This window comes from Dipodomys ordii, unplaced genomic scaffold, assembly GCF_000151885.1.
Source record: "Dipodomys ordii isolate 6190 unplaced genomic scaffold, Dord_2.0 Scaffold97, whole genome shotgun sequence".
Lineage (NCBI taxonomy): Eukaryota > Metazoa > Chordata > Mammalia > Rodentia > Heteromyidae > Dipodomys > Dipodomys ordii.
Genome location: NW_012267313.1, coordinates 8529216 through 8542813, shown reverse-complemented (window position 1 = coordinate 8542813; position 13598 = coordinate 8529216). Strand labels below are relative to the sequence as shown.

Below are 13598 nucleotides of genomic sequence, written 5' to 3'. Positions count from 1 at the left end.
TTCCACTAGGCCCCATCCATAAAAGTTCCACCACTTCCCAATGTGCCCAGCTGAGGACCAAGCCATAAACAAATAAAACTTAGGGGAACATTACAGGTCCAAATCACAACAACCCCATTTCTGCTAGAAATTGTGCTGTGCTGTGTGTGTGTGTTTTCTTGTGCTGGCCCTGGGGCTTGAACTCAAGACCTGAGTGCTGCTCCTCAGCTTTATGTACTCAAGCCTAATGCTCTACCACTTAAGCCACAGCTTCACTTCTGGTTTTTGTGGTGGTTAATTTAAGTGTCATGGACTTTTCTCCATAGGCTGGCTTTGAACCATGGTCCTCAGATCTCAGCCTCCTGAGTAGCTAGGATTACAGGCATGAGCACCCAGTTTGTGCTTTGTGTTTTATATTTGTTACTTAAGTTTTGACCTCGTAGACATCCCAAGAGGGATATATTAGTATCATTTTGTACATAAAGAGATAGAGACTCAGAGATAATTAATTATTTTGACTAGCATTAAATTAAAAATAATAAGGAATTTAAAATCTTGGTCTATCTTACTCCAAAAGCCACACTTGATAAACTCTACCACATTACTTCCCTAAAAAGGAACAAAAAACCCCACTGGAGATTAAACCAGCACTTTCAGTATTAAGATTTGGAGCACTGCAAGCAATTGAATCAATGATACATCATTGCTTAGAGAACTAAGACAAGGCAATTTTCAAACCCTATCAGCTGCAATGTAAAATTTTGCTAATCATCTCTCTGGCTTAACTGAAAACTCAAAACCCCTTGTGGATGGAACTAAGTAAGGAGTTAAAAGCTTCTTACTTGGTCACTACTGGAAGGTTCCACTGTCCATTGCGTTCTTTGAGAGCAGGAAGGAATTTTCTCCTTTCTTTCATAGGATCCTCACAAGTGGCTCTGCTTTGTGTCCGCCAAGAGTTCAGACCACAAGGAGTAGCTGAGAACATGTTTGTGTGTGTGTGAGTGATTGGCTCTCAGTACACTCTGAAAGCTGTTGTTTGTGTCCTATCTGTAAAAGTCTCACAAAACCTCAAGGCCTGCTCTAGAGAACCAGAGCCATCACCAGCAAAAATTGGGCTTAGGTGGTAAAAAACATTAGGGAGATAAATGGCACTCATTTTGTTTTTCAGGGCTGTTTTCTTCACAGAAACATTTGTGCCTTTGACTCTACGAGACTAAACAGAAAAATAGGCTGTGGTTGGTATAAAGCTTGTATCTAGCAACAAGTTGAAGGGCTCACCTATGTGCTCAGCCTTGCAAATTCACATAAATTAACCAATCTGTCAAAAACTTTGTAATGAGTTTCACTAGAACTTCTTTAATGTCCCGACCCTCCCAATAGACTCTTCCCCATTCTTACTAACGTGTGAGTGCTTATTTGCCAAGCCTTTTGCAATTTGAGATGAGGGAAGTTTTATGCATTGAAAAGTCTATTGTGTATTAACAAGAGAGCTTTGTGCTTTTTTAAAAATATGAAGTCTTTTTTAATCACCATAATAATACTATGAAAGCTATTACTGTGTGGAAATATTGTAAATTCCCTTAAATCACAGAATAAATTAGCAACAGAAGCATAGTTGGGATTCACTTTTGTCTTTGAAGCTTATCTGCTTTCTAGTATTTTGGGCTCCAGGAGGAAGCTTTGGTGCATTTGAGCCCCCTCTTTGTGAAACCCTTAAAAGCGTTTCCTGTTAATGGCCTAGGTCCAATTTCTCCTGGAGGGCCCAGGTCTTTTGATATCTCAATGCATAGTGCATCATTGGGCATGTGGTTGGGTCTTCAAGCAGCTTTTGTTTTCTTGAGATTTAACCGATCATGTAGCTTTTGCCTACTTAACAATGCTTCAGCTAGGGTTCTCTGTCTCTCTGAAGGTCACCTTTGACCTTTGCTTAGAATACCACCTAGTTCTCTCTTTTAATTATCATCTACAATGTCTACAAGTGCAAAGTAGCCTTGCACTCCAACATGGGGAAGCATTCAGGAATCAGTGGATTTGAATAGAAACGTTAATCAAGTAGCTATGGGAGAATCAATAGAGATAGGATGAAGAAACACTATAAGGATATGGAGAGAGGAAGAGAGGGGAAATACTGTGTATGTGTAAAGATAGGGGCAAGTAACTTGAGGAGATTGGTGGGCTTGGAGAGATGGGGTGGGGGAGACAATGGGAAGAATGACATGGATCAAGATGCATTGTGCTCATTAATTGATATATTGAATTGAACAAAATATATAAGGCTGTTTCCAGGAAACAAAGGTGGTAATATTTTCTTCCTGTGTTTTAGATGGATTTAGTATACACAGTTGTCCTGACTGACCTGTTTCATTGTCCTTATGACCTCCAATCCCGAAATGTGTGACCATGTTTTTCAACGTAATCGTTGAGTCTGGTGCATTTTCGTAACCTAAAGCATTGTGTCTTATTTTTATATATGTGTGCGTTTCAGAAGTGTGAGTCAGAAAAATATCAGGAAGTTGCAGAAATGTAGAGCTGAGAGAGGCCCATTTCTCTGCCTCGGTAGTGATTGTTGAGTAATGTCTTCATTGAAGTGGGTGCTTCTACGGCCTGTAGATGGGCCATGTTTGCATCTGGGCTCTGCCTTGAAATGTTTCTTCTCGTGAACATTCCGCTTGGTTGGCTCGTAGCATGCTCCCCAGTGAGAGTCAGAATATTTTCATGGTGTGATATTTTTAAGAAATTCTTTTTATTTTCAATTGTTCATCTAAACATGCCAATGGATATTTAGGCCACATTTTGAGCAAAACTCACAAGGTATAATTTTTTTTTCCTCAAACTTTACATGTGTACACAAGATGACACAACTGAAAGAATTTGCCAAAGAGAACAAAGCATGAGGAATACCAAGGAATACAAGCTGATAACCAAATCCAAACCAGTGAGCATATCCGATTCAATGCAAGAAAAGATTACAAAACAAGCCTGTGTTTTGTCGGAAGCACTATCTAAAGACAGAGTTGCAGGATGCGCTCCAAGGCCCTTTGGGAGAAGGTATAAAAGCAGGGAAAAACAGGGACAGTCTTTACTTAGTCTAGCAGGGAACTATGGATAGGTTCTGTGAATTGGATCTGACTATTCATTGCTGCTATTGTAAGTCAGGCCTGGCAGTGATGTACATTCTCTCTCTCTCTCTCTCTCTCTTTCTCTCTCTCTCACTCATTCTCTCTTTCTCTTTCTCTCTCTCTCTGATCTTCACTTTAGCTTACTAAAAATAGCCCTTTGAGACCTATCTTCACAAACACTAGAAGAATTAAACTTGGTAAATCAACAAATTGATGAACCATGGAGTAGCAGAATATGACTACACATAAAATCCATGGGCAGTCCAATAATCATGTCTCAATTACTAACTCGACTCCATCTTTTGGACCAGTAAAGCCACTGGTAGGCAAAAAAACTGACATTTCCACAAAGGAAGAACTCAGCAATTGCCAGATCATTGAAAGAGACAGATGCATCTAGTTGATATATCATGTCTCATTTTACTTCAGATTTGTATCGTACTATTAGATAGTTCATAGGCTTTACAGGTGAATATCTGGAAGTTTTCTCTGTGAGTTCTTCTTCTAGATCTAATTGTAACATGAACACTTGTGTCCTATAAACTTCGAACGACTAAGAATGCCCTTGATCTTACTTATTTAAATTAGGAGATAGTTATAATTAAACAAAATCCAATTTCTAAAGTCAAGATAGAAGCTTCAATGGCAAAAAAGTCTCCTTTTGCATCTCAACTTTCTTATCCCCGACATTTACATTAAAGACAGACTGTTCAGAAGCCCTCTCTTTCAGTGACCCAAAGTCAGAGTGGTTTAGAAGCAGGAATTCATCCAACATGTTTTCTTTTGGGTCTTACCAAGCTCCAGAGCTTCAGAATATTACAGTGATAAAGCAACATGTGTTGGTTCATACTTATTCCAGAAAATAAAAGTTAGTATTGAGTTTCTAGAACTTCTCTTCTTATCCCCATCAGCAATTTCACCTTTTCATCTTCCCATTTCAAAAGACCTTCACACTTCCCTTACTACCATCGGACAATCTACTGATTTTAAGGAAAAATACAACCCAGTGCCCAGTTCTCCCTGCAAAACCTTAACTCTGCAAATCGCAGTCTCTCCATAGGAATATATTAAAGGCCAGCCAAGTGTGTAACGATTCATTTGATTGTTAGGAGAAAAAAAGGAAAACCAAACCCAGTTATGCTTAGAAATGAGAGCTAGCTGTCATTCCCATGAGCTGGAGAAACAGCTTGATCCTGGCAGCAATGATCACCTTACAGTAAAGAGAAAGGGGCATCAACAATTTCAATCTCACGTTAGTTATTAAGATTTATAAAGAAAAGGTTCAGCACACAGAGTTTAGCAGACCAGAGAAGAATGCAGTAACAAATTGGATCTTACAGCCAAGTGTCTACAGAAAAAAAAAAAGCAACAAAATTTCAGGGTGACTCTGCTGGTTGCAGCCACAATGACCTGCCAGGAAGGTAAAGTCTTTCATAAAACCGAACTAGTTGCATTACTTAAATAACATTAACTTCAGCCAAACAGTCAGGTAGTTGTTCACATGAAACCAAGGAAAGTGAAATATCCAGTTTCTATTAACACTAAAAGGAACGCACGCCAGCCATGATGGACCAAGGTACTTTGGTACAGTAGCCATAGCAGAGACATGAGTGGCCCGAAAGCGGGGAGTCACCCCCGGATGCTTGGGTGACAGGGTCATAGATGGTTTTTGAGACTCCTTACATCTCCTTTGAGGTTGAGGCACTGCCACATCCTGTCACAAGAGTCACATCAACAACTTAAGGTTATCGGTTGGCTTGTGACAACCGTGTGCAACATTGCTGCGTTGAAAAGGGACTTCAGGCTTGTTGAAAAGTCACGGTCATCTGAGGAAACAGTGCTTAGTGCCACAGATGAAACACTGTGGTCTCAAGCGGAATGCGGGAGAAGTTTCCAAAAATGCTTCCTTCAAGAATGTGTTCAGTTTTGGTGTCAGACCTTAGCTGGAAAGCATAAAGTTTGTCAGGGGGTGGGGGTGGGGGTAGGGAGGAGGGCAGGCAGGTCAGAAAGACATCTATGAGGATTTAAGTTGGGCAGCTTTCAGAAGATGAAAGATGTTTAAAGTTAAGGCCTTTATCTGCAAAACAATAGTATATTAATAAACTCTATACCATATTTACAAATGCATTCTGGTATGAAAACTAACAGTATTCTGTTCACAGTGCCATTGTTTATACAGGTAGCAATCCCATAATAATACTAACGTATTTTGGCATGGGACTCAGTAGCGCTTGGTATTTACAGAAAATGTACACGGGTGAATATAAACAGGTCATTGAATCCAGAAAAGACAGATTGGTTAATGGTGCAAAGAAACGAACTGTACAGCACCTGCCCTGGATGGCATGAGAGACACGGTTTCTGAAGTTGAGAGAAGATTCCAGATCTCTGACCCAAAGTGGCATAAAGTCATTAACAGAACAACGAACCCCCTTGTTGAAATTTGGGTACACTTGAGTAATCGTAGTCCCAAGTTTTAGATCCATTGTGTAGTGTATAAAATAGAAAAGTTAAAAAAAAGATTTATTATTATTTGTATCATCATCATCATCACCATCATCGCCATTATTATTATTAAAATAGAAGTTTACTTTCTGCCAAGCTCTTACTTGTGCTCTTGCACTTTAAACCCAAGTCCTTGGAGCTGCAAAGATGCTGGTGTGTTTCTCATGAGCTCTGCGGTGGGGATGGCGAACACAGAGATGCTCTGGATTCAGATGCTGCTGGCCTGAGTCACACAGAGCCACCCAGGGCCTGGGCGGGCCGGGGAAGGGGGGACAGGCAGAAGCACCTCTTTCTCACTCCTGATCTTCCGGGGCTGGGGGGGGGTCAGCCTACCCCGGGGGGGGGCAGGTTTGGGTTCCCACATGACCAAATGGAGTCGCTCAATTCCGGCAGCGAATGCTGGGGTGACACATGGCTTCTGTACACTTGGAGAAGAACACGGGGCAGGAAAGTGGCAGGCGGGAGGCCTGCGAAAGAGCCCCGGGGAAAAAACCCAGGACAGCTGGGCTGGTTGGCGGGAGGCGCCCCGTGGGGCTGGCCGGCCCGGCCTCGGGGAGGAGGCCTTGCTGCAGGCCGGCCGCTCCTGTCGTTCTGCGGGGCGCCGCCCTATGGAGTGTGGCCTTCAGCCGCTGCCGTCTGCTCGGCCTTCTCAGTCCCCGGGCTCGCGTGGTCCGGGCCGCCGGCGCTGCCCCGGCGTCTGTGCTGCTTGGACTGCAGGCTGTGCCACTGGGCCTTGTTGTAGGCCAGGTGGCCCAGCATGTTCTCCGACAGGGCGCTGTGCCCGGTGAAGCGGGCCCATTCCCGGAAGAGCGGCTCCACGATGTAGGTCATGAACCCTGCAACAGGCAAAGGCACTCATCACCACGGGACCAACACCGCTCCCCCTCCGCCTCACGAGTGGGCACCCACGGCGGTGAGCCGAGGAGCTCAGGACGCGACTCACTGGTCTTGGGCCTCAGTGTGCTCATCTGTGCAAAGGAGCTGAGAACCCAGGGGTTGTGAGGACCATGAAAGGAGTCAGCACGCGGAAAACACGGAAAAGCTCCGGGCACAGAGGAGACAGCCGACACTGCTCGTATTCTGTGCAGAGGAGGAGCCGAAGAGCCGGCTGGACCTAAGCGGGGCCTGCGGAAGGGGCCTCCAGGGTGGGAGGCGTCCTCGGCCCGGACTCCATGGAATTCATCATCAGCCCCCTGTAGAACTGTGTTTTCAAGACGATTGATTCACAGTTTGGTCTTGTCTTCAATTACATTGTTAAGCAATTACAATTAAGATAAACATCCACTGACAGAACAGATTTTTCTCCCAAAATTACTGATCTTTTTGCTATTAGACTTCCCTGTTTGTCTATTTTCTCCCATTTGTTTGTTTCGCTTTGAGACAGGTTCTGTCTAGGAACCCTAGGCTGGCCCCCAAGTCCAGTTCCTTTTCTCTCAGCCTCTCAAGGGCTGGGACTACAGACATGTTGAATGACTGATGACTCATTGTTTTCTAGTCCTGTTTTATTGTTAATGTGCTTTCCAAATTAATCATGATTTGCTTAAAAAAAAGATAGTAACTTTCAGACTAGGTTGTGATTATTGGAAGTATCACAAACTAGGGCTTATTTAGATTTCATTTCCTTGAAATGTAAGTATGGGGAGGAAAAAACAACCTAAATGTTTTTCAGCATAATACAATTTTTAGCTTATTCACCATTTACGTAATTATAAAATCTACTTTGATGAGTTTATTATCAGACAAATGGCAAACATTTAATCCTTGAGGATGCTGGAGAGATGGGACAGGATGCAGCGATAGAAAATGTTATTGTGTACTTCTGCATATTTTGTCATATATGAAATATGATTTAAGTATTGTGAGATCATTTTAGATAACCTGAACCCCAGAAATAAAGAAGAACCAATGGGCTTAGGATAAAAGGAGCCAGAAAATTAAGATTTCCCATTTTGCTTGCTATTTTTTAGTTTTCTTCATCTTTTGAATTTTCACCATCCCATATCTTTTACTTTGACAAAAGGTTAGATGAGATAAAAAATACAGTCTGTAGTGGGTACCAGTGGTTCATACCTGTAATCTTAGCTACTCAAGAGATTGAGATCTGAAGATTGCAGTTTGAAGTCAGCCAGGGCAGGAAAGTCAGTGAGACTCTTATCTCTAATTAATTACCAAGAAAGCTCAAGTGGTACAGTGCTAGCCCTGAGGGGGGGAAAAGCTCAGAGATGGAGCGTAGGCCCTGAGTTCAAGCCCCAGGACCAGCACACACACACACACACACACACACACACACACACACACACACACACACATGAATGAATCTATAAATATAAATATATGTTCTACAAAATGATACTATCCTAATATTGTATGTGTATCAAATTTATACAAATATAACAAAGTTACAGGTATTTAAAATAATTAACTCATGTTCTTGAAATTGCCTGGTATTTTACATACACTTTGCATATATACATGCACATATATACCTGTTAGATACAAAGACTTATTATGCTAGAAGGTTAAGTGATTTTAAAGTCTGAATAGATCCCATGAGGAATTGGGACCCTGTTTCCTCAGTGTGTGGTACCAACTTTGTCTTGTCCAGGGCTGAACTGACTGCTAAAGTTTTGTTATCCCAGAGGGATTGCAGAGGGGGAAGGGAGAAGTGGTAGCCGCAGCATAAACAGGGATTACAGAAAAATCTTTTCCTCTTCATTTTCCTGTAGATTTCACCAGTTCAAGATTAATTTGATTTAGCATCTTTTTCAAATGCAAAGGGAAGTGAAAACAGGCGAACTGAATGGGGCTAGGGAAAGGATATTAAGTCCCACGTCCTCCTGGATAAATTACTTAAATAGAAAATCAGATGTAAGCCAAACTGAGATCTGCACTCAGGAAATTCTCCTTCTGGATTGCAGTGGGAGAAATGAGAGGGGGCATTGTCAGTCAGAGAGGAGTCAGGACAGAGGAAGTAGCTGCATTGTGTAGGGACCCAGTGGAGAAATCATTGTGTGGGTGGGTGAGGGAGCCTGTGGCATCCATTAGATTGTTTATCTATTTGGCTATTTCCAGTTTAGCTTGAGGTGTGCTTTTCACATCTCCCAACCCTGGGCTGGCAGATGTCGAACAGAGGCAGAGAAGGACTTATGAACTGAGCATTGTTTTATAATCACCTTCTCATTCTCTTTAGCACAGCACGGGTATGCTGGTATAGCATCCACTGGAATCCCTAGTTACTCAGCCCCTCCCCTATCCCATTTTTAAAAGTGGTATCTATGGTAACGACATTTTCCTGAGCTGAAAATCAGGACATATGATCTGACAAAATCAGTGTGTTCTCATGACAACAACAGGACAGATTCTATGAAATCAGGCCTGTCTTGCAAATCTAGGTAGAGTGGTTAACAGTGTAACTACTTTTGTCTAGGGTGCATGTGGTTCAAAACATTATTAACAGTTGCCTGGCAAATTTCTTTCCAGCCAGAGCTTAACTCAGTGAGTCTCTGGATTAGACTCAACTGTAGAACTAGACCACTAATACACAGGACAGAAGGGATCCCATGGAGGCTGAGGCTGCATTTCTATTGGGTTTTCCTTGTCTCCTAGATTCCATCCAACCTTGCAATAATTCTGAGTCCTCCTCTGTCCTGGGAATTACTTTTTAGATCCCTTTCATTGTTTTTTTTTGATAAAAGAATGGTTTAATTGTTAAAATAACCAAAAATTATTAAACAATACTTTGAAAAAGATGGATTATCTTTAATCTCATCATTCCAGCATGCCTATTTGAATAGGTAAATATTCATTCAAATCTTTGTAGCTGGGTGCTTAATTCAGCCTGGTTCTCGCAGATGACTTGAAGACTCTTTTGTTGAACAATTACCCTCAATGGTTAGAATTAGATTAGAATAGATTAGAATGTCATTCTAATTTGCTCTGACTTTCTTCATTTTCAGCTGATCTCTTTTAATACCTACTTTCCTCCCAGTGTTAAGGCATTAAGTATTAGATGTCTGTCTCCATATGAATGCATGAAGCTGACTGAGGACTGTGCAGACAGATAACAATATGAACTGCTACACAGCAAACCCAGAGTTATAAGGAAAAGATCCATGCTTAGTTCCAGGGGAGGGGAACAGCAAGGGAAAAAGGTTGGCTTTTTGTGCAGATGGAATTACTGGAGGGAAAAATCTCTTCCATTTGATTTCCTTAATGGTCTTATGTCTACTGCAATTAGATAAAAAGAATAGTTATTTGGAATGCAATGATACTACTCTTTTACAGTTTACTACAATTGACATTTGGAAGGGAGAATGACTTTAACAGAACAAGACTGAAAATGTAGTAGCTCAGTTATGATGAAAGTGTTTGTGTGGCCTCAGCCATTTGGACCTTCAGTGTCAACCTGGGAAAGCTGCATGTGTATCTTTCATTTGTGTCTTTTCAAAAGGTGCCAAATTGTAAACTGACATGCAGTGTAACTCACCAATTTGTATGCTAGGGATGGAGTCTTTCTGTTGATTACAAAGAGGACTGATTTCCAGTTCAAATTTCTGTTCAAGGTCACCTAAGAAGAAGAAGAATAAAAAAAAAGGAGATTAATTATACAATGTGTGTCAAGGGTTTTAATGACTGTTGGAAGAAGTTGTGGTAGGGATTACAGTTCCCTGCTGTTACCATCAGGAGCCATTTAGCACCAACTTGCTCTGGTAGCTTGCCTGAAAATTTAATATATCAGAGTGTCAATGATCATATATAATGGGCTTATTGCAAATGGATGCGTTGTTAGACTGGACTAAACTTTTGCATAAGGTCTATACAAACAGGAAAACAACTCAGGGGCAATTGTCTAACATGAAACAGAAGTTCTGGCTTTAAGTTACAGGTTAGGTGACAGATTTTTATTCTCCTTCCCTTCTACTTCTCCACCTTCACATATCATGACCCTGCTTTGGTTTTAAGAACAATAATTCAGGAGGAAATGGAGGTAAAATAGGGAGATCTTCATTTGCAGTAACCATCTGAAGCTACAAAATCAGAAGCAAGGGCAAATATCATTAAGTATTAAGTTAGCTGAAAGCCAGCTTCACCCCTCACCCGCCTTTGTCTATGAATGGTGATTTTTCAGGCAAGTGTGACATTCTGGAGGAGTCATCTTCGATTTCTACCTTTCCTTCATCTCAGGGCACTCAAGTCCCTTCTTTCTGTCTTAGAATATCTTGTTTTTCCTCTTTCACACTCTTTGATCCTCGTCTGGTTTTATAATAAGTCATTCTTAGTTTTTGCTTCTTAGTTCCTCCAGCATTTCTTCTACTTCAACTACATACATAATATAAGGTCCGCTCCTGCATGGCGAGCAGACTCCACCCTCCTCCCAGCAAAGTCTCCGCCTAGTACCTGCATTACCTAGGCAACTAGCACACCTAGAAGGGTCACATCTGCATCCACTGAGGTCACATCTGGATTTGATGTAGCCACACCCCTTCCCTTCCCAGGGCCAGATGCTCTCTTTCCCAGGCCTTTCCTAGCCGTGTGGAGTGCTAACATGGCCTGGTGCCAGCCAGAACGATGAATAAACTTACCCCTGACCTGAATACCACGTGCGTGGTGTGGTTCTCTTTTTAAAAACCTAACACATATATTTTATTAAATGCACGTTCTAAGACGACTCCCGTGGATGTGTGCTCTACTTTGGCTTGATGTACAGAAGCCTCTAAGATTCTTTCATTCTCAACCTCTACAGCCTGAGCCAGACTACAAAGTGGGACACGCCCCCATCACACTGCCTTTGTTTCTTCTCCATTGCCCTCACTGGACCAGCACCATCTAGTGGGACGCTGTGCAATGATGGAAATGGCTCACTTGGGTAGCCCCTTGAAAAATGATCAATACAACTGAGGGACTGAAGAGTTAATTTCATGACATTTTAATTAATTTGAATTTGACCAGCCACTTGTTTGTTTTGCCTACCATCGGAAGCGTAGAGCAACACATATCCTTCAGTACCCAGTTCAAATCCCATCATCTCCAGCACTAACCCTCCAGCTCTAAACCTTTTCTGTCATCTCTCTAATAGGAGCTCTTCCAGTTAGATCACTTACTCAATAGGCAGTTATATAGCACTGCATACTTTAGGTACTTTTCCACTCAATGTAAAGAATATGAACAGAAAGAAACAAAAATGTTTCCTCTTCTCTAGGAACCTTGCTGGTTAGTATTTTGAGGGAGCAAAAGATAAACTAGCTATGTTAGGATTCTTTGCATGAATTGTAACATCCCCTGGGTGGCTTTGCTCATAGAAAAATTAGTTGAGGATTAAACAAGGCTGGAAAACAGATGGTTCCACTAAAGCTTTTGGGAAACTAGGTTGATGGGGTAGATATGAATCTATTGTCACCACAGGACAGAAATTCTACTTTCTTAAAGTGTTGACGGGTGGGGAGGCAGGTACATGGTTTTTAAAATCCTAGTCTCTGAGAATGGAACACTTTTCCAAATGATAGGATCTCGTTTCCTTCAACCTTGATTTTTTTTTGGTCAGTTGTGGGCCTGAACTCCGGGCCTGGACTCTGTCTCTCAGCTCTTCAGCTCAAGGTTAGTACTCTACCATTTGAGCCATAGCGCCACTTCTGGTTTTTTCTGCTTTTGTGGTGCTGAGGAATTGAACCCAGGGCCTCATGCATGCAAGGCAAGCACTTTACCACTGAGCCACCTTCCCAGCCCCTATAAATCATTCTTATGATACTTGTCCAGGACTTGGATGAGTTGGAGTCTGAGTCCAAGATCCAAACAGAAAGCCCTATCTATCAAAGTGATACAAGTTATCCTTAAAGAATTTTTAAAAATTACTAAGAATAAGGGATAGTTTGGATGACCAGAGAGGGCAGTGATCTCTTCTCAAAACAGGTTTAACTTCCCCTGGGCTATAAGGACCGTAAATAGAAAGAATCAGTTGCCCTCTCTGTTCCTTTATTAGAAGACGTGCCAGAGTTTTTGTTAGAAGAAAAAGCCAGTGGCTCACGCCTGTAATTCTAGCTACTCAGGAGGCTGAGATCTGACGATTGTGGTTCAAAGCCAGCCCAGGCAAGAAAGCCCATGAGAGTCTTATCTCCACCAGAAAATGGGAAGTGGCACTGTAGCTCAAGTGGTAGAGTGTTAGCCTTGAGCAGAAGAGCTGAGGGACAACGCCAGATCCAGACTTCAAGCCTTATGACACACACACACACACACACACACACACACACACACACACACAAGACATGCCAGAACAAAGAGGGTGAAAACTCACCTTCAGTGATCAGAGCTACAGCAATTCTAAATGATTCCCAGCTCACAGAGCTCCACGTGTGTATCTTATTAGGGTTCTATCTTATCAAGGACCTCTTTGTGCAAGAGGTTACTTAATTGATGCCATCTGCCCCACTTAGTTAACAACTTTAAATAATGAACTCTACCACCTTACTATCTACCCAAGCGACATGGCTTCTTCTCCAAGTTGCCCAGAATCTAGATGAGCAAATAAGAGGAGGTTCAACGGCAAATGACACCAACAATAATCCAGAATTGAGTCAAGAGAGGAGGACCTGGTCTCTATTCCATTGTTTGATGGAGCTTCTTGCCCCCTCTTACTGCTGTTTCACTAGTTTGTATTTCTTACAGGAAAGAAAGATGATCATACCTAATCTAAGACCTCTTTGCTCCAATTTCATCATACTTCCTTTGTTCTGTCCTTAGTGGAGGTTTTTATAGCATAGGCAACTAGAACTGAGCTTTTGATTTCTAAGCACTCACATTCAATTCAAATGAAATTACCCAGAGTTTCAGGAGCTACGTGAGCACTTGCATTGTGAGTGAGAGAGGAAGCGTGATGGCAAGCAGAGCCTTCTGGCCCCACATGAACTCAGTTCCTCTTTGTCTTCTGTCTTGGGGGCCATCCCGATGTCACTGACACATCTTTCAGTGGAGACTTCTTCAAAAGGCTCACTGTGGCTGTCT

General features: G+C 42.1%; 1 protein-coding gene across 1 annotated transcript in view; it reads right to left on the bottom strand.

Moving 5' to 3' along the window:
- Nucleotides 1-5127: 5127 nt before the first annotated feature.
- Pde7b (phosphodiesterase 7B) overlaps nt 5128-13598 on the bottom strand; it is a 308928-nt gene continuing 300457 nt past the window's right edge. Inside the window, exons 12-13 of the mRNA XM_013026804.1 lie at nt 10090-10170; nt 5128-6439 (exon numbers count right to left, since the gene is read on the bottom strand). Of these exons, the coding sequence (XP_012882258.1) occupies nt 6210-6439; nt 10090-10170 (311 nt within the window). The 3' untranslated portion in view covers nt 5128-6209. The remainder of the gene's footprint in view (nt 6440-10089; nt 10171-13598) is intronic.